We start from the raw sequence: 21,264 nt of genomic DNA, 5'->3' as shown, positions 1-21,264 counted from the left end.
TAGGGGAGAGATAAGGCTGCCCACCGCTCTCAGCCCTATTATTTAATACTGTTCTGAAAGTATTATCCAGTGCAATTCAGTCAGAGAAAAAATTAGAAGGTATAAATTAAAAAGAAAAAGATAAAACAAAAATTTTTTGCAGACAACATGATTATATACTTAGAAAAGTCCAAGAGAATCTACTGACTAATATTAGAAACAATAAGAGATTTCTCTAAGGTGTCTTTTAAAAGAATAATAGAAAAAAATAAATAGCTTTCATAAATACAAAGACCAAGTAATGAGAAAAGAGAGGACATTAACCATGGCAACAAAAGATAAAATACTTAGGGATAAACTTAGCAAATGCATAGAAATCCAATTAAAAAACTAACATATATTCTGTGTGTGTGAAATTTGTTAGTGATATACAGAACATTTAGAAAACTACGTGCAAGAACAGTCAAGACATTTTTGAAAAAGGAAAATAAGGAAATAAGAGGTTTGTAATTGTTAAATAGGAGACCAAAGGGTCATTGTCATATGACATGATAATACATGCAGGATGTCCAAGAGGACCAACTGACTATTAGCAACAATAAGAAATTTTCGCAAGGTCAACTAGATATTAAAACACATTTTGAAGTTAAAATAATGAAAACAACTTGATACTGGAAAAGAAATACATACCCTAATTAATTAAACAAAAGAAAGCCCGAAAAACAAACCCAGTTAACATTTATTGAGCATTTACTATATCCCAGGCTCTGTTTTAACTTACGGTTTATACATATTTATTCAAATAATCTTCACAACAAACCTATGAAGTGGTTACTATGATTATCACTGTTTTACAGACAAGTAAAATGAGGCCAAATTTAGTCGCTTGTCCAATTTCACACAGCTAGTAAGTAGCAGATCTAGTAACTACTCTGGCTCTGGAGCGTTCTTTAATGCTACATACTGCTCATCACAGCATTATTTGTAAACTGGAAACAACCTAAGTGTCCATCAGTAGGGGAATAGCTAAATAAAATATGGTTGAGCCACATGATGTAAGGAATGTTAAAAAAAAAAAGGTGGGGAAGAAAAAAGGAAGCTAGTAACATTGAAACATTTTAATGATATCCCAAGTTAAAAAAAGACTATCACGATTTCATTTTTAAAAGGATATAATTTTTATATACTATAAATATACATACATAAAATTCTAGAATATATAAATCTTCTTCCCCTGGAAGAGAAAATCAGAAATTATATTCTTTGCATCCAAAAGAATCCTGACAGACTATGGTGAGTGGGGGAATGACATGGCCTAATTTATATTTCTAAAAGATTCCCCTGCTCGCTGAGGGAGAAATATACTGGGTGGATCCAAGAAGACTAAGGTGGGAGCAGCGGATGAGATGTAATCAGATTCAAGACAACATTTAAAACTAGAACCGAAGGACGTGCTGAGGAATTAGATAGGAGTGCGTGCAAAAGAAAGGAATCAGAGATGGGCCTGAGGTTTCTGGTCCAAGCAAAATGAAGGCTGATGTCATTTAACAAGATGGCAATTATTCTGAGAGGAGATGCTTAGGGATGGCCTGGATTGAGAATTTAGGTTTGGACACGTTACATCCAAACTATTAGATAACCAAGCAGATGACTATGCAAACCGGAAGCATCGGTTCCCACGTTTCATCAATAAACCACCTTAAGCTATGGAGTCTTGACTAACTACAAGATTTATCAGTTTCTGAAAATGAATAATTAGGCTGAGAACAGACAGCCGTGTTGCAGCATAAACCACTCAAGCAGTGGCCGCCACCTACCTGTGGTCCGCACTGGGTTTCGGTCTCCCGTTCCACAGTCTTCTGTTCACAGAGGCAGGTGGGGGAGAGGAGGGCAGGGGCGGGGGAGGTAGAGAGGGCAGAGGAGGCAGGTTCCTTCTATCTTTCCTGAAGCTGATGCCTGGTTTCCCATCCTTGTCCCCTTCTCCATCGTGTTTGAACGTCCTCCGCGGTTTGGGCAGGGGGTTGATGAAGGGTTTTGAGGGGAAGCCCCTGTATACACTCTCCAGGCTCTGCTCCCAGGGCCTTCCGTACGAGCCTCTCCTCCCCTCCGGAGGCCCAAGGGCGGGCTCTCTGGCTTCCAGATCCAAGTGGTGGGACCTGGATTCTGAGCCACTCGCGCCCCCACGGTTCTCAGGTAGGGTGGGCCCGTCCTCCGCCTTGTCTGGCAGGCAGTGCAGGGAATAACACGTCCCTGGTAACTGGGGATCCAACCCTGCCGACCCATCCTTCAGAGCCTGCTCAAGTTTCTTGACCTGCTTCAGCACAGACAGGTTATCATTCTGAAAGCGCTGTTTGCCAAGCCTCGGCTCCCGGCCTCTGCCCGAGCTGGGAGCCGGCTCCCTGGCTGGCTGGCTGCCGTCGAGCCTCCGCCCTGCGTCCTGTGCCCCGACGTCCACTGCCCCTTTATTCCGCTCGTTCTCTTTGCTCTCTGCGTCCGACCTCGCTCCGTTCTGAGCCTCCGTGACCCGCGTCCTCACACCGTCACTACCTCTCTTCATCACACAGGGCGGCAGGTAATCCTCCTGCCCGTCTGCTTTCCTGCCAGGTGCAGGCGCTGGCGTGGGCGACTCCTTTTTCCCCTCCCATTCTGATATCTTGTCCTTTATGCTGAGGGACTTGTGCCGGGCCCCGCCGCGGGCAGGAGGGCAGGAGTTGGGAATGCCGCCGAGCAGCCTCCTGCCAGTCCTGCTGGCTTCTTTGGCACTGAGCTCTGAAGCGGGGTCGCTGATGATCATATTAGAGCTCAACATGTTCTGGTGAAAACAGTCTACTCTTGAGGCAAGCATCAGGTTACGGAGGCTTCCCACGGGCTCCTTAGGGGTGAGTCCTGAGCAGTCTCTAGGAAAGGAAAGGAAGACCTAAAGGGCTGCCTTCGAGGGTCTTCCCCAGCCTTCGGACCTTCCACCTTGACCCTAAACGAGAAAGACAAACACTGGGTGAGGGATTCTTGGTTACTGTTCTTGGCTGGTCATAGAGACTTGCTAGAACTTAGATATAAATGTCATATGCTAATTGCAAATCACAAACACTGAAACCACCGTGAAAAAAAATCACAATGTTTTTCTTGGGAAGACAGCATGGTGGAATGAAAGGAGTGATTGGATTTTGGCATCCAGTAGACTTGGGTTTAAATCCTAACTCAACTACTGACCAGCTTTGTCACCTTGGGCCAGTTGCTTAACTACTCTAAATCTCAATTTTCTCATCTGTGAAATGGGACTACTACTAATAATATGTATCTGACAGGGTGACTATAAACATTGGGTGAGCCAGCCCACATAAAGCATCTTGCATGTCCTGAGTGTCCAAGAAGTGGCGGTTATCGTTACTGTTAGCTTTTTCCCTGATGAAAATAGGAGAACTGTCATGAGAGTAAAGATTTACATCTAAATGACCTTAGATGTGCCAAGATTAGCAAACAGGCATGGACCAAGTTCATGGTGCACATTTCCTGAATATATAGATCTAACAATAGAGGAATTCTGAAACTGCAGTTAAGGTTCACACAATTCATGCATCCTGTTACTATTTAGCTTTCTATTCCAAACGCAAATTGTTTTGCTGCTGTTGGTGGCTCGGCATAAATTAGAATCTTGTGAAATTGCAAACACATTTTTATATGTTAAATATGGCTACCAAAGCAGAATTCCTTGTTTGAATAAACAATTAGCATTCATAACAGAGCGCTTACAGAAAAAGAACACATTTTTTAATCGTCCTGTCACCACTGAGGACACTAGCGTGAATTCAGATTTTAGTCAGAATCAGAATTAGTTTGTTGATCGTTTACTAAGAGTTCAGAAGGCAGAAGTTAAAGTCCTTGCTTTGACGGTACTAGTAGTAGCAAGATGATGAGAGGACAGATACATAAAAACACTGTTCAGGTTTAGTTTAGTGACAAATGCTTCGTGACAAATGATGATGTAATATATAACCATTAATATCATATGTACTGTTAAACACGTGATAGTAGGTAAACACACGGTTTTAGAGTCAGAGGGACCTGGGTTTGAATCTTGGCTTCTTTTTTTTTCATCTTAAAATACGATCCCTATCTCGTTTCTCTAGATTGGAACTGTAGGAGCACAGAGGCCTAATTCATCTTGTTAGCTGTGCCCAGTATTTAGTAGGTAGTCATTAACTATTTATTAAATGAATGAACGGATGACTTAATGTATGTAATGTACCCAGAGTACAGCATACATTCTAAGTCTTGATATTGGTAAGTGGTAACTGGTGTTACTGTAACGATTATCGTTGTTGTCTAATAAGAGTCCAAACCTCTGGCGTGACGTCACCATCACTGAGGTCCTATCTAAAAACCCAAGAGGACAGCAGCCAGATGGCTCAGCTGGTTAGAGTGCGAACTTTTAACAGGGTTGCTGGTTCGATTCCCACATGGCCCAGGGAGCTGCGCCTCCACAACTAGATTGAAGACAACGAGCTGCCGCTGAGCTGCCGGAGGGGCAGCCGGATGGCTCGGTTGGTTACAGTGTGAGCTCTCAGCAAGGTTGCCGGTTCAATTCCCACATGGGGTGGTGGGCTGTGCCCCCTGAAACTAAGATCGAAAACGGCGCCTGGACTTGGTGCTGAGCTGCACCCTCCACAACTAGATTGAAGGACAACGACTTGACTTGGAGCTGGTGGGCCCTGGAAAAACACACTGGTCCTCAATAAAATAAAACAAATAATAAAAACCTAAGAGGAAAAAGGGTGGCTTGCTGGAAGACCATGCTGGATTGGTAAAGCTCAAGCAAGAGCAGCAAGGATGATGACACCAAGGGCAGTTGACCTAAACCTAGTGCTGCACCCGAAATTTCTCGAGTTCCTGTTTCTGGGCTTCTATGGCCCCAGAAGGGGCTCTGGACTGAGGCCCACAGCTACAAACAGCTGAGTGATGGCCAACTCCCCCCAGAATGTGAGGGAGTACATCAGAGGGAGCCATCTGAGGAGAAAACAACCCTGCTCCTCTGAGATGGGTAAAGCGGGAATGTGGACAGATGTGGTGCAAAGATTCAGGGCTCACTGATAATTCACAGACCTGCGCACCCTGGTCGTTCGGAAAACAAACCCAGGGCTGGAACGCACAGATGCGGATACTGCCCGAAGCGGCCGTGGCAGGGTCTCAGCACCGGGCACTGGGCACACCTTCCCTTGACCACTTGGGTGTCAGGTTCTTAACGAGCGCAGCACATGGAGAGGATACAGGAGGGGCACCACAGTGACCCAGAAAAGAAACGCCTCCTGCGATCAAGGAAGTGTGGTTAGTGAAGAGGGAACAGAAGGAGGCTGAGGGTCTGCGCCAACTGCTTCGCTCTCAGGGGAGAAGAGTTCTGACTTGTCAGCCAATTTGTAGCTCGGGTTTTCAGTCTGGCTGTGTCTGCCGTTGGCCAGCCTGCACACTGTCATCATGTCAGCACGGAGAGGCGCTCCAAGCTGTCTGGGGGACAAGGACGCACATTCAGTGAGCCACGACAGCCAATCGGGGGCCCACACCCCACGCTGTTTACCCTGGACGGAGCGCATCCAGGAGTGGCGGGTAACAGGGCGGCACCGTTCAGAAACCTGACGCAGGAGGGGCGCAAGGGCCCAGAATCCTGAGGTCCATCCAGACTCCGACCCCAGGACAAACCTCTTCTCGTGTGCATATGTGTGTATGAAAGTCACGAACATTTCCAGAAAACACATAACCTTAGAAAGCAAGACATAAGTAGCTCAAAATGGAGGCCTCATTCACTTAAAACAAACTGAAGTCACCTTTACCTAGCGTTGCCTAGTTAAGTGGTTCTGCAGGTTGTGAACTCTCTGTAGTTATAGATGTCTTTCTCTCTAATTGCCTGGCTGAAAGTAGGTTTAATAAATGTATTTGGCTTCTATAGAAAAAAGAAAAAGAAAAGAAAAACATAAATACCAGCGTAACCCGATCATTTTTCAGACTCTCTGAGAACCTATGATGAGTTAACAGCCATCAAAGAAGAGAAGAGCTGTTATTTTATTTGAAACAAGAAATACACCACCCACCAAAGTGTTAATATCCACACAGAGGTACTCTCCTCTTCTGCTGGCTCCAATGGCGGGCGTACACCCACTGTCCTTGGCTCAGGGTTGGGCATGGGGAGCCCCTCCAGGTGGCTCCAAACCCAAGAGGAGGAACTGCCTGGCCAGTAGGTCCTCTGTCAGGTCTAAGGAAAAGTAGGAGATGGTCCCAGCAAAGCCAGGAATCCCACTGAGCATCTCAAACCTGAAACACGACAAGGACCATGTGGATACTAAAGCAGCAGCCTCAGGACGGAAACAGTTTTATAAATACTCCGCTGTCTGACATGGGAAAGAACTGAAGTAGCTGATTAAGATGTTATTTCAATAGCAAGTCCCTGTATCTGTGTACTGTATCTGTGTCTTTCAATGTGAGGACAAATGAACACTGCACAGGTGGATGCAGCGAGGAAGATGAGACCCATAGGAAAACGCCAACAAAAAACAAAACAAAACAGTAAAAAAGAAAAGAAAAGAAAAGAAAATGCTTACAGAATGGGCCATGCAATTCTGTAAAGCATGAACACCGCACGACTGATCGCTCCTGATGGAGAGGAGGTAACTCCTTGGCTAGAAGTTTAAGGAGTATTGAGATAGTGGAGATTCACGTTTCTTTTGCACTGAACTGAACTTCCAGGGAATTCCTCTCCCAACTCCTTCTAGTTTGCAAGATTCCTATTCCCTCTCCCAGGATGGTTTACCTGCCAGGTGACAGGGTGGTTGTCCAAGGTCCTGGCCTGGGAATTACCTCCCTCCAAGAAATCAAAGGACTGGGCTTTAACTCTTGGGAACAAGGAGAAGGAAGTCAGAGGGGAAAAGAGAAAATAAGGAGAAATTAAAAAGTGGGAGTTAGGGACTGGTGAGCTGAAAAAAATCAAGGAAGGAAACAGACAGGTCCCCAAAAGCGTGTGTTTGGGAAGGGGATGGAGCTCAGCTGTCGTCTTACCCAGCGACGCAGCACCCTACATTTTGGGGTACATCAATGCTGAACGTAAGCCCAGTTCTTTAAAGAAGCCAGGCCTCAGGGCTCTCCCTTCCCTGAAAGGCCGTTCAGGGACAGGAAGGAACTCACTGCCCCTCTCATTATGCTTCACAAAGCTTCTGCAGCCTCTCCGATTGGCTGGGCCGACAGACACTGCTCTTCTGTCCTGCATGCGGAGGCCCCGGCAGAGGGCAAGGACAGCGGCCACTCCCCACAGGCGCCCGCCTCAGGCCTGCATTGTGCCCCAACCCTGACCAGACCCACTGTGAGGCAGCAACGCTCTCCACCCACGCTCTTCTTTCAAGCGGGCGTCCTCTTTCACAGCCACTGTGAATGGGTGCCAGGACCTGCGCCGGATGCTCTGGGGATTCAAAGATGAGTGAGACATAGTGTCTGTCTGCCCTCAGGGACCGCACCCAGGGCTGGGCCTGGTCACGATTAGTCCTGTAATCCAGCTCTCTCCCCAAGGGAACAGTTTCCCTATACTTGCCAGGAAGACACAGCTTCCCCAAAAGGGACAAAGTAACACACAGAGAATCATGTATGCGCTTTGAGGTTCAAGATCCTAAAGAACACTTACACAACACGGTATTACAGGAACTCGCTCCCCATTGGGCAACAGTGACTTCTAGTACCAAAACCACCGTCTCTAGAAAAACAGCTGATACCGTATTTTGAGAAGCAAGTTCAAGTGGGATTCAGGAGAAGAAACTGAGGGAGCACAGAAGCCCATCCACTCAGCAATCAGCCCACCAGCATTGCTGAACTCACAGAGGAATGGAAAATGCTGCTCCCCCCAAACTTGGACCCTTTCCTTTTTGTCTCTCATGTTAAAAATCATTAATTAGGTGACAACCCTAGACTAATTTACTAATTGGGAGTACTCTGTGACTTAGATTACCATAATAATTGTAATTTATAGGTCAGGGATTGCAGGATGGAGCTGTTTCTCAACAGTAATAACCTGCTTCCTGTTAACTCTGGTGGGGTTTTTACGGTGGCAACAGGGAGAGGTGATACATGGTCTACAGAAACTTTGCTATCAAAGTCACCGACAAAAAGAACTTCAGATCTTACTACTTTAGAGACTGCTAGAAAAACAATCTAGACATGTTGTTGAAGCCATGGGGGAAGGGACTGATTTTCCCCAAATCTTAAAATGAAAACAGTGATTTAAATAAAAAGTAAAATCTGGACATGTTAAGTGGGTCAACAGATAAGTGGATTTTTCACATGTGGTATATCCATACAATGGAATATTATTCAGCCATGAAATGGAATGTACTGTTACATGCTACAACCTGGATGACCTTGAAAATATACTAAGTGAAAAACCCAGACACAAAAGGCCACAGATTGTGTGATTCCATACATACGAAATGTCCAGAACAGGCAAACCTATAAGGGGGGGCGGGGAATGGGATTGATTGCTAACAGGTAAGGGTTTCTTTCTGGAATGGTAGAGGTGTTCTGGAATTAGATAATGGTGATAGTTGTACAACATAGTGAATATACAACAAGTCACTAACTTGTACATGTGTAAATGGTGAATTTTATGTGAATTATAGCTTAATTAAAAATGCATTATGAGGGCAGCCGGTTGGCTCAGTGGTTAGAGCGTGGTGCTCATAACACCAAGGTCGCCAGTTTGATTCCTAATGGGCCAGTGAGCTGAGCCTTCCACAACTAGACTGCAAACAATGAGTTGATTTGGATTTGATGGGCCCTGGAAAAACACATTGCTCCCCAATATTTCCCAATTTAAAAAAAAATGCATAAGCATAGTTAATTGAAAAAATAAGAAATTTGGGCCAGGGAGGAGGTGGCGTGAGGAATAAAACATACACAATTATAATTTTCCAGTGCCCTTTACTGCTCTAAGGCTAGTATATTAGTTCTGAAACACAGGTAAATATGTTATATATAACTTGATTCATAAAATGGTCATACTTGATATACTGAATGAAAAAATACTATTTAGATAATAAATTACTTACACACATACTAATAAAATTAAATTTTAATGGTTTTTATTTGTGCGGCAAATAAAGCTACAAGCTGTTCAGCTTTAACGATTCTAATAACTTAGTTTTATCACCTGATAAAGAGCAGGCAATAAAATTGAAAAGAAACCATAACAATTGCAGTAGAACAAAAATAATTATTTTCTCAACTGAGCATTCTTATTGGCAAGCATGTGCAGAAGGTGTTTGTTTTCAGAAAACATACTGAGAAGGACAAAGGACGCATGCAATCACACAATGTGACTCTTGGTATGTCTAAGTGTTCAGGTGAAGCTCACTCCTTTTGATGCTTCATTTTTATCATCTTCAAACACAGAAAGCTTTTTAAAAAATTGAAATGGACTGCTCTCTCTTTTTTTACATAATAGCTTTATATTTTTTTATTTTGGAGCATTTTCAAAACTAAACCAACTTTTTCACATTTGGAAGAGGATGGAGGACTCCGAGCAGGGACGGAACAAGAGAAGCCACAGGCTGTGCTGCCTCAGAACCACCACCAGGGGACCACGTTTGGTAAAACCGCTGCCTGCGCTCTTGGACCAAACGCTTAAACCATGCCTGCACCAAAACACCGCACACCACGACCCGACACCACACCAGGTAAAAACAGTGGCAAAGCCAAGGGAGTGACTTCCGCTAACCACCAAAATCTTCCGATTTCTAGTTCTGCTTTTGAGCCCAGATTTGCCCATGAAATAACAGTGCTCAAGAAGTGTCTGTTGAATGAACAAACACATAGCATCTTCTTCTTCCTAAATGTCCATCAACAGGTGACTGCATAAAAAAACTGGACTGGCCACACCATGGAGTATATATTCAGCCATAAAAATGGAGGACTCGTGGCTACTACAGAGTGGGTGAACCTTGAAAACATCATGTGAAGTGAAAGAAACCAGTGACAAAGACCAGACATTGTATCCCATGTGTATGAAATGTCCAGAACAGGCAAATCCACAGAGACAGAGAGTAGATTAGTGGTTACCAGGGGTTGGAGGAGTGGGAGCGAGGAGAAACTGCTAACAGGTATGCGTTTTGGTGGGGAGACGGAAGTGATGAAAATTTTTTCAAATTAGATACCATGTTTCCCCGAAAATAAGACCTAGCCAGACAATCAGCTCTAATGCGTCTTTTGGAGCAAAAATTAATATAAGACCCAGCTTATTTTACTATAATACAAGACTGGGTATAATATAATATAATATAATATATACTACCGGGTCTTATATTAATCTTTGCTCCAAAAGACGCATTAGAGCTAATTGTCCGGCGAGGTCTTATTTTCGGGGAAACGCAGTAGTGTTGATGGTTGCACAAAACCACTTATGCTAAAAAAAACCACTTAATTGTACACTTGAAAAGGGTGAATATTATGGTACGTGAATTGTATTCCAATAAAGCTGTTATTAAAAAAAGAAAAGAATAAGCAGGGATAATTGCTACAAGTGAGGAGTCCTGGCCCTGCCCCAGACCGTGTGAATCAGACTGCCAGAGCAGGTCCCCAGGGGCTCCACGGGCACGCTGAAGCCTAAGAGCCACTGCCATAGACGTGAACCATGTTTACGTCTCTGCCACTTGCATCATTAGTCGGCAACAGAAATACTCTTTGTTTTTTTTTTTCAAAAAGAGGATAGTTTATTGAAAGCAAAGGGTGAGAGCTCCCGAGCGGGAGGGGGTCCCAAATGGGGGTGCCCCCAGAAATACTCTCCTTTGTAAGGCACCCCCATTTGCCTTACAAAAAATACTCTCCTTTTACTCTGTTACTCCAGTGTATCTGTTTGCTCCTATTTCAGAGCAACCCTGAAATCTGATGGACGAGGTATCAGCACACAGTAAGTTGCTTCTGCCCCTTGAGCCCAGGTGTAAATGCTCCAAATGTTCCTTCACACACCTTTTCCTACCTGGGCTTCAAAATCAAGGCTTGTTTCCACGCGAAAGGAGACCTCTAGAGCAGGAGTATCACCTGAGTAGTTTTCAGACTTTCTGTCAGTATGAATACCCAGTTCCTGACAACATTTGCTTTTAATAACTTGTTCAGTATTTTCCTGACCTACACCTGCCAGTTTGTCTGACAAATGAAGCCACTGAGCAGCTTGAGATTACAGACTGGATTATGTTCCTGAGGCCAGAGGCAGCTAAAGATTTTTTTACTGTTCTCACCTCCACAAACACAGGAAAGATTTTTTTCACATCTGCCGAACATTCTTACACATAGAGATGTATTTGGTCACCTGAGTAGGATGGAAATACATTTTTCTCTTGACAATATTTGCAAATCATGCTTTTTGCCTCACTTACTTGCAATGTGGAAATACTTCCGTGCGTTGCCTGTGGGTTCACCATTTTGTGGAGGGTAAAAAGAGAGAAAGTATAATTGGGTGGCCATCTTGCACATGGACACTAAACCACAGCGTGATACAGTGGTGTCACCTCTGCGGTAAAAGTTAGTGTGAGTTTATCATAAATCACGAAGGCATGAAATTATGAAAGTTATGAAATATGCTAATAATGCCAAAATGTGGCTTAAAAATCTGAATTCAGATAAATGGATTTTCTTTAAATAAAAAAGCACACTTCCTTTTGTTTGTGTGGTGTACTACAGGTCACCAAACTACGAGAAGCCAAGTTCTAACTCCTTCCAACTCCCAAATATTTAAACTTGCTCTTCCTTCTCTCTGTTCTTGGCTAGGCTGGAAACCACATCTTATTTCTAACCTCTACAGACTCAATGGCAATGCTCCTACCATTTTTCTGATGAGGAAACTGAGGCTCAGGGAAGCTTCGTTCGTACAAGTCATCAGTGAAAGAGCCAGGCATGAGTCTACGCTTTGAACCCAAGTCTGGTCCTCTTTACGGTATACACATATATAGATCACGGCGGCCTCACAGTGTATTACCTGATCTAGACTAGAACTGAACTTCAGCTCATTATGTTCAGTGTCTGTCCTATTCATCTCTTCAAGATGAGCAACTGTTTTATCCTTCTTTTACACCACGCTGAATTTCATAAACTGTTGCTAACTGAGTGAGCTGGGAGGGAGCGTGAACGTTTTTGTGCGTCTCTCTTTTTATGGTTCTGTGATTATATTAACATATTTTTTTTCATATCTATATAATACATTTCTATAGCTTGGGAATCTATACTAAGAAATGATCCTAAATATGGGAAAATGTATACATAAAAGTTTACAGTTAAATTATTTATAATATTGAAGTAAAAATAACTAAAATGTCAAGCAATATAATGGCAATGTGAGCTATAATATAGCTATAGCTACTCAATAGAGTAATACACAACAAATTAAATTCTGTTTAAGAAGCCTGTGATTCTATAGAGAAAGAAAGTAGATTAGTGGTTGCCTGGGTCAGGAGTGGGTGGGCAGGAGGAACGAGGAATGACTGCTCATGGGTGTGGGGTTTCTTTCTGGAGTGACGAAAATGTTATAAAATTGATTGTGTTTACACACTGTGAATATACTAACAACCGTTAAACTATACACTTTAAGTGTGTGAATTGTGAATTATGTGAATTATATCTGTATGTGAATTATATCTCAATAAAGCTATTTAAAAAATGTAAATCAAAAAGTCAACCTAAAAAAAAGACCATTATTAAATGAAAAAATGCTCATGTTATAATGTTAGACAAAAGAAACATGATCCAAAATGCTGTATTCAAAACATGTTTTTTAAAAGGGGGGAACCTACTCTTATTCAAAATTGTACACATAAGAAAATGACTGCAAGGAAATGGAACAAAGGAAGAACAGTAGTTGTTATTGGGTAAGAAACTTGGAATGATTTTTTTTCTCTGTTCTCTTATCTATATTTTCAACAACAAAAAAACCTTTTTTCCAAATGTTCTATAATAAGCCTGCATTATTATTACTATTACAAATACCAAGGGCAACTGTAAACCCTGCTGCTGTCTGCGGGTGCCTGGGGCTACCATGTGGCGCCCCCTACAGGCCCCAAGTTTGCCTCTAGTCACAATGGCAGCTGTAGGACGCTGAGCTCAGCTGAGCCTATCACTCCACTACTGGTTTTGCTTTGTCACAGTTAGGAAAAGAAAGGGGAGTTAGTTAGGTACGTGATCCTTTATTCTCACTGCCTCCCTTAGTGACCACCAAGACTTGGTCTGTAGTAGCCACCTCACAGTACAGATGTTTCGATGGTCCAAAGAGAGATTATATGGGGACCTATGGCTAACAGGGAAATAGTCATGTCATTTGTTCTTCCAACTAATAGTTGTGTCTGCTTCACACCGGGAATTGAGTGAAGCCTGGCAGAAATGTAAAATATATAGATTTATTTGCCCGCCAAGAGTTTGCATTCTCATACAGGAAATAACATGCATATAATAATACTGTACTATATACTTGAAAGTTGTTTAGAGAGTAGATGTTATAAATGTTCTCATCACATAAACAAAAAACGTTAACTGTGTCAGGTGGTGGAGGTGTTAACTAACCTTATCGTGATAATCATTTTGCAATATATACGAGTGTCAAATCATCATGTTACGCACCTTAAAGTTATACAACGTCATACATCAATTATCTCAATAAAGCTGGGGAGAAAGATGCGCATGAACGTCTCCAATACAAAACACAGCGTGAGAAGTAGAAGAGGTGAAGGCGCGATCCCTTTGTAGATCTGGGCTGAAGGACGGACTGAATTTCCTTTAGGGGGCATCTAGGCGAAAGGCATAGATGTTTGCATCATCTCAAAATGACTCCATGCGTGAGGAAGCTGTACAGATGTGGATGTGAACAGAACTAAGCCCATCTCCGTGTCCCGGATTTCTTTCATGCTATGACCTCTGACCAACCTCACTGTCCTTAGCAAGCATATCAAAGCCTTCTAGTTGATGATTACCCAAGTTCCATAAATGTAGCCATAAATATTTGTGTTAGGAATGGCCGGAACGGCATGACAACCGATATAAATATCAAACTGGTGATAGTATCAATTATCAACAATCATCCATCACAAAACCACCAGAGGTATGGCCCCTGGTGCTACTGCATTCTCTGTCCCTTTGTCCTATCAATCATTAGTACCTGAGTTATGTTATATTTGAAAAGGACAGTAACGGGACTGTTAGCAGAAAATAATCTGCAGAATTGCTGGGTCGTCTCTGCTCCGAGCCTACATCCCTGTAAGGAGAGTATGCTGTAATAAATTCTGTTCTATTCTATGGAGTTGCCCCGCATCATTTTTTCGGCCTGAGGATACTTTCTCGTTTTGGTGGCCATTACGCCTCTGCCCCACTGAGAGACAATGAAGCACAAACCACTGAACGAACAGCAGCACCGATTCTGTAAGGAGATGACGTCTAACTGATTTGCTGGATTTCTTTGGAGGAGTTGATCAGCATGTGAACCAAGGCAGAATCTGTGGACACCACTTGGGCAGACTTTCGGAAAGCTCCAGAAGCATAAGGACCTTAAATGTGTTCTATTTTGAAATAATTACAAGCTTGCAGAGCAATTGCAAGAATAGTACAGAAAACTCTTAATATACCCTTTATCCAAATTTACCAAGTTTTAACATTCTCTCTCAATTAAAGACTGTTTTTAAAAAGTGCTTTGGAGATTCAGGGAAAATGAGTGCTATCCGACCACTAGAAGCTTTCAGTGCTCATGAATCCAAAAGAAAACGGAATCTAACAAAACCAGTTTACTGAAATAAGTAAGCACACCCAGGTCCAAAAGACAACTCAACCCCAGCCTCCATTCCATCCCCGACCCACCACCAGGACCTCCCAGGAGGACAATGAATACTTTAAAACCAGATTACCAAACATGTAAGAATACCCAGGAAAACACTGAAAAATTGAAAAATGGGAGAAGAGGGGTGTGCGGGCAACTGGTCCTACCAGATATGAAAACATACTATCCAGCCTCTGTAATTAAAACAGTGTGGTACTGCCACAAGAATAGATAAATAGACCATGGAACAGAAAAGACTTGACATAGACCCAAGGACACACAGGACTTTGCATACGGTGAAGGCGACATCTCAAATCGCTAGGGCAAAGATGGACTTTTGAATAACTGGCGCTGGGATAACGAATAGCCCACAGGCAGTCAAGGACGGCCCACTGCAGACCCGCTGTGCCTGCAGTCCTGCTGAGTGAGGATGACCCAGGTTTTTCTCAGAGCAGAAAACCAGCTGCAGGCAGGAATTGGTTTCACAAAGGGACTGTAGCCCTAAGGGCTTGACAGCACCCCTCTGCCCCCACCCAAGGACCTGACCAGTGCCCCCAAGGGCTCCAACTGCCCTCTGAGACTGCTGTGACTTGATGAAGTTTCAACAGTCTGATTCTTTTCCTGTGGCAGTCCTAAAGCTTAGAATATACTTGCACAGCACCTGATTTCTTCTATTTTTTTTTTTTAATTTATTGGGGTGACATTTGTTAGTAAAATTACATAGATTTCAGGTGTACAATTCTGTATTACATCATCTATAAATCCCATCGTGTGTTCACCACCCAGAGTCAGTTCTCCTTCCATCACCATATATTTGATCCCCCTTACCCTCATCTCCCACCCCCCACCCCCCTTACCCTCTGGTAACCACTAAACTATTTTCTGTTGATTTCCATATTAAACACACATCATCACATATATAAGCCCGCTCCCTCTCGCCAATTTTCATATGTAATTATTGTTATCCTCTTTTTGAAGGTGAGAAGATCAAGGTTCAGAGGCTTTCCCAGAATCACAGTGTTTAAGTAACAGAACAGGAAATCCAATTCTTATCTTTTTACTCCAAAATGTATTATTTTGACTCTCAAACCTTGTTATCTGCTCTCTCAGTACCTTGAACCGGAACCACCCTGGATCAACCCCTTCACAAGCCTGATGCAGGAATCTGCCAGGACCCCAGGGGCAGTAACCTCAGAGTCTGACCCATAGGGATGAGGCTCTTTGGGGGAGCCTGAGTTTCTTCTAAGGGCAGCAAGCAGGAAATAGCTTTCATTCATAACCTTCAGGAAGGTCAGTGTAAAGAAATTAGCACTGTCACGTCCTATGATCTGTCAGGCATTGCATTAAGCACTTTACAAACATAATCATAAAATAATGCATCTCCCAAGAGAAATGAAACATATGTCCACATACGTTCTACACTAACACGCACAGCAGTATTATTCATAATGGCCATTAAGTAAAAGCAATCTGAATGCCATCAACTGATGACCAGATAAACAAAATGTGATACAGTCATACAATGGAATGTCATTGAGCCATAAGAAGAATGAAGTACTGATACACGCTACAACATGGATGAACCTTGAAAACACTATGTTAAGCGAATAGAAGCCAGTCACAAAAGTCTACATAGTGTATGAGTCCATTTATACAAAGTATCTAGAGTAGGGAACCCTATAGAGACAAAAAGTAGATTCGGGGTTGACTAGGATTGAAGTGGATGGGGTAGAGGTTGGGGGTGCTGGCTGAGGGGTATGGGTTTCCTCTTTGGTGTGATGAAAATGTTTTAAAAGTGACTGTGGTAAAGGTTGCACAACTCTATGAATATACTAAAACACATTAAAGTGTACACTTCCTATGGATGAATTTTTATGGTATGTGAATTATACCTCAATAAAGTCGTTACCAAAAAAGAAAGAGAAGAAAGGAAAGAAGGGAGAGGGCGGGAAGGAGGGCGGGGAGGGGAGGAGACAGTGAGGAAGGATCAAAGCACCTAGCACTGTGTAGTGGGTACAAAGAGGAAGTCCATTTCATTTTACAGTTGAGGAAACTGAGGCACATAGCTGATAATAATATCAACAAGATTTAAAAAACGTTATTTAGCCCCAAAGCCCTTGTTCTAATATGCTATTACCTCCACGATGAGCAATATCTTCGTCAAAGTATTTAGCAAGTGCACCTGAGGAACCAAGATTCTTATACACACAGTGGTTGGGACAAATGAACACAAAATGGTTCAAGAAACATAACACAGGCAGTAGATACTGCAGGCACCACACTTGCCTACCTCACCAGAAGGCCCCTTTTTCCGCAAACTGCCCTTTCCCTCATCCACGGAGTCACAGGAACACGGGCAGCCATGTTTGAACTATGATCCCACCCCTCGCTACAGCTGATTGGCTCTAGAGGAGGCCTGACTCAAGTCAGGCCAATCAGATTCCGTCCTAGCGAGTGGCATTAATCTGTGCGGCCGGAACACGGAAGCATGGCACTGGGAGGCAGCCATTTTCCACCCTGTGGCCTAGGAAGCAGAGAGAGCTAGGCTGTGGGGGAGAAGAATGGTACCAGTGGAAAGATGGCTCTGGACTCCCTGGATCCAATTCACTCTTGAGGCCAGGCTGCATTCCTGCCCAGCGGTTCCACAGGATATCTTCATACCCTTGTTTGCTTAAGTAACTAAAAGAATCCCCACCAACACATAGTGTCACATTCAATTTATGTTAAGTAACTTTCTCAAAGCAAAAAAGGAAATATTGTGTATGAGTTTTAACATAAATCTGCATCCATCTGGCTGAAGCTGAACAAGCTACTAAGGAAACGGAAGCCCCATTAGGTTTGGCGTAGGTGGTCCGGTGTGATCGCATCATTCCCATTGCACTATGAGAGTCAGAAGAGCAGCGATGAAGAAGTGCCTTTTCCTCCCATAGGAGACTCTTCATGACATTGGGGCTGTGGGAAACATCTGAAGTTTTAATAAGGCCAATGTCACGAGGCCGAACCTTTCTAAGGATCTGAGCAGATTACACGCGTTTTTACTCCACGAAGCTCTGCTGGACTCTTGAATGAAGTTAAATAGGACATGGTATCAGAGGGTGTACACTCTTCTTCCCTCCCAATAAAACCCACTGAAAAAGCTCTGGCTTTATATTGGAATGGACCAGTGAGAGGTTACTGTGGGTAAATAAATAAAAGGCACGTACGTCTTCTTTGGTTCTTGTTTTGAATCTATGATAGACCAGAAAGCACTCACTATCACATCTCTCTCACACACACACTGGCACGTTTACAAGAGGCTGTAGAGTCTGGACACCAGAGGAGGAGCTGAGATGACAGGAGGGACTGGACGGACGAGTCCTTTTCCCATCCCTCTATTTATGGGAGTGATTTCCCTTCAGGAAATGCTGAGCCCCTTCTCCCAGGACCCTGTGGGGAATGACGCCTGCACTGGCTGACCCTGCCTTCCACATCTTCCTGGCCTCAGCAACCCTCCCCTGGTGACCCAGCTGTTCACTGGGAACCCAGCCTGTAAGTGACAGTTCTTCTTAGAGGCCCCAGTCTAGTGAGGAAATTCAAAGAGGGAAGAAAAGATACGTAATGAAGCTAGAAAGGCCCCCGGCATGGAGAAGCTCCAAAGTATGAACAGAGGAAGATGACCGGGAGGAGGTCAGGGCTAGTAGTGAAACAGTGTGGCCCAGGAGCTTTGTGGCTGACCTCGCCTCAGTCGCTTGGCTGGATGGTGGCAGAGGCAGGAGCAGGACCCAAGGTTCCTGTCGCCCCATCTAGAGCTCACTCACCTCCCCCCACACTCCTTTCCCTTCCCCAGGTAACTCACATTTCTATGGAGAAGCTGTCCCAGGAGAACCTGGGTCTACTCGTTATTATGTTTGATAAAGGTGGTTCCTTTTTTTTGGTTGGCTGAGAGGCCCACCTCTTCAGAAACCCAGAGAGATTTCTGGGGTGTTTTGTTTTGTTTGTTTGTTTAAAGAGAAATACTCTTCTTTATTAGGATATTGAGAGATTTTTGAAAAACAACAAAAAACAAACACATTTGCTTCACAGCTGCCAGGTAATATTAACCACTGGCTCCTACTGAATGCTTTTTCTTATCTTTTAGAAAAAATTAATATAGTGTTCAGAGCTTCTCTGCCCTATATTGGAGAGGAAAAGAGATTCAGCAGGTTAAAGGAAATAAACTTGAGACTGAGGGTAAGACAGAAAACAACACCTCCCCCCCCAAAAAAAAACTCCTAAAACAGAGGCTGAAAACCAAAGAAACAAGGAGAGATGATACTTAAACAGAGCCACAAAGAAGGTGAGACCCCCCAACAAACCCACCAGGACACAGACTGAGCAGGGGGCTATGGCAGGTCACATCCGGATGCCTCTCCATATGACGAGGCACCCGGTCATCAACATTTTTGCAGCTGGAGTGGATTTAGTAAATGAAAAACTGCGCCCAAGTGCATATCGTGGGCGAGACAACAGCACAAATGTCCTCTTGGCAAACAGTCCTGGGCTTCAGGGTATTAGGACTCCCCCACCACCCCCTTTAGTTCGTACTCTTTTACACAGTTGTCATCCTAAGCCTTTGTTGTTATTATACTCCCACCTCAGAATCTAGCTTAACACCCAACTTTTCCATAAAACTTACCCTGGCCACCCCAAACTGAAGTTCTTCCCCCGTCCTCTGAATTTCTATAGCAGTTATTAATTTATCTACACTTGATTATTTAACGAACTGTGAATAACCTTGTGTTATCTCTTTTACGGTTAGCTTTAATGGTTATTTATATACGTTTTATTCAAGGTTTCACTTATTTATGTGTGATACTTCAAATTAAACTGCAATAATGAACGAGTGGCTAACATTTATTGAGCACTTACTATTCTCTAGGCAAGATTCTATGCAGATTATTTCACTGAATCCTCACACCAGCCCTACTTTTGCCCCCTTTATAGATGCGGACGCCAAGGCCCCAGAGATGCTGAATGAATCCAGGTCCAGTACCAGACATCCAAAGGCACCACCTGCCTGGCCATCCCCTCCACTTCCGGGGCCAGCCCTGAGGCTGCCATTTTGTAACTTGTTTTTCCCTCTGGAGGCTTTCCTGATGTTCATTTATTTGAACCTGACCTCACGAAACAGTAATATCGAGGAGAGGAGCAGGGGAGGAAGGGCCTCTGAACACTGGCACCTCGGGCCTGTGGCTGCCAGGGCTGGATGCTCAGAGCACCCCAGACGTAGCACCTGAAGGAAGACCCAGTGTGGTGCTTGCTTCCTGGCAGGACGTCTCTGGCTCCAGCTGGGCTGCCCCAAGCTCCTCATTTTCCCACCTCCTCTCTCCCTCTCTCCTTCCTGCTTTCCTCTTCCTTTCCTCCCCCTCAGACCCTTTCCCACCCTCTTTTGCTGGCTTCTGTTCTCTTTCTTTCCATGAGCAGAGAGTTTCCAGCCTGGCTCCCAGCCAGCACATTTGGACAAAAGGCAGCAATCTTAGAGAGAGACGTCATCTCCCATCCCCTTTCCCGGGGGCCGGCACCATGGCTCCCTGAGAGAGAGACAGAGAAGGGGGTTGAGGCCACTCCCGCCCTGCTCCCAGCTCTGGGAAGGGCCTTGAGAGATCTCACGTCCTGGGGGTGAAAAGCAAAGGCTTTGGAAGCAGACAGATCCAGCTTCAAATTCCAGCTCTGCCATGTGAGAGCTGTCGGACTTCAAGCAAGTGACTTTCTAAGCCTTATTACTCTCCTCTGTAAACCAATGACGGTCAGAGCACCTACTTTGAAAGCGGGTGGTGGGATTAAATGAGATTGCACCAGTAAAGCACTCAGCACTGCACACATGTCCTATGAAAAGCACTCAACACACGCCGAGTGAACTTAACTCTGCCGAACAATACTAGATTGAGTAACAATACAGAACCTTATAATAATAATAATAATAATACCAACACTTCCTCACCTCCTCTGCAAGGCTGCTTACCAGGCCTGCACTGTTTGCTTGTGTGCTAAAGCTGTAAAACGCTCTCAAACACCTAATTGCTGTTACCACGTAATCTGTAAACGGTGGTTTTGAAATCGGGAGGAGAGCTGACCCTCTTCCCTTTCCGTGGAATCCAGGGTACACTAGGGCAGATGTGACAGTGAGGAGCACCCCTCTTCCCCCGACCAGCAGCCTGCTCATCCTCACTTCCCTCCCCTCCTGTTTTCGGCTCCTAACAGCCTGAAGCCCTGTTTCTGTTTGTTTACTATACTGGCCTGGCATTCTGTGCTGGAAGTTGTGAGATGCCTGGAAATGTGTTTGTTTTTTAACTTAGCTAGGTTGGGAGATACAAAAAGTGGTCTTTCCCTTAGGATTTGAGTCAGCTAATCTAAGCCACCACAGACGGATTTGAAATTAATTAATAAGATAAGCGACGAGCTGAATGCAGTACTCTGCCGAGGTGCCGTTGTCATACACGAATATGGGGTCCCTG

At 44.0% G+C, this 21,264-nt stretch overlaps 1 protein-coding gene across 2 annotated transcripts in view; it reads right to left on the bottom strand.

Annotated features, from left to right (window-relative positions):
* DENND2A (DENN domain containing 2A) overlaps positions 1-21,264 on the bottom strand; it is a 79,192-nt gene that overhangs the window by 49,790 nt on the left and 8,138 nt on the right. For both annotated transcript variants that reach the window (XM_033099098.1, XM_033099099.1), the window contains exon 2: positions 1,797-2,950. In XM_033099098.1, the coding sequence (XP_032954989.1) occupies positions 1,797-2,824 (1,028 nt within the window). In that variant the 5' untranslated portion in view covers positions 2,825-2,950. The remainder of the gene's footprint in view (positions 1-1,796; positions 2,951-21,264) is intronic.

Source organism: Rhinolophus ferrumequinum, chromosome 26 (assembly GCF_004115265.2).
Source record: "Rhinolophus ferrumequinum isolate MPI-CBG mRhiFer1 chromosome 26, mRhiFer1_v1.p, whole genome shotgun sequence".
Taxonomy (NCBI): domain Eukaryota; kingdom Metazoa; phylum Chordata; class Mammalia; order Chiroptera; family Rhinolophidae; genus Rhinolophus; species Rhinolophus ferrumequinum.
The sequence above is the reverse complement of the archived record's forward strand: the minus strand, read 5'-3'. Positions and strand labels throughout refer to the sequence as shown.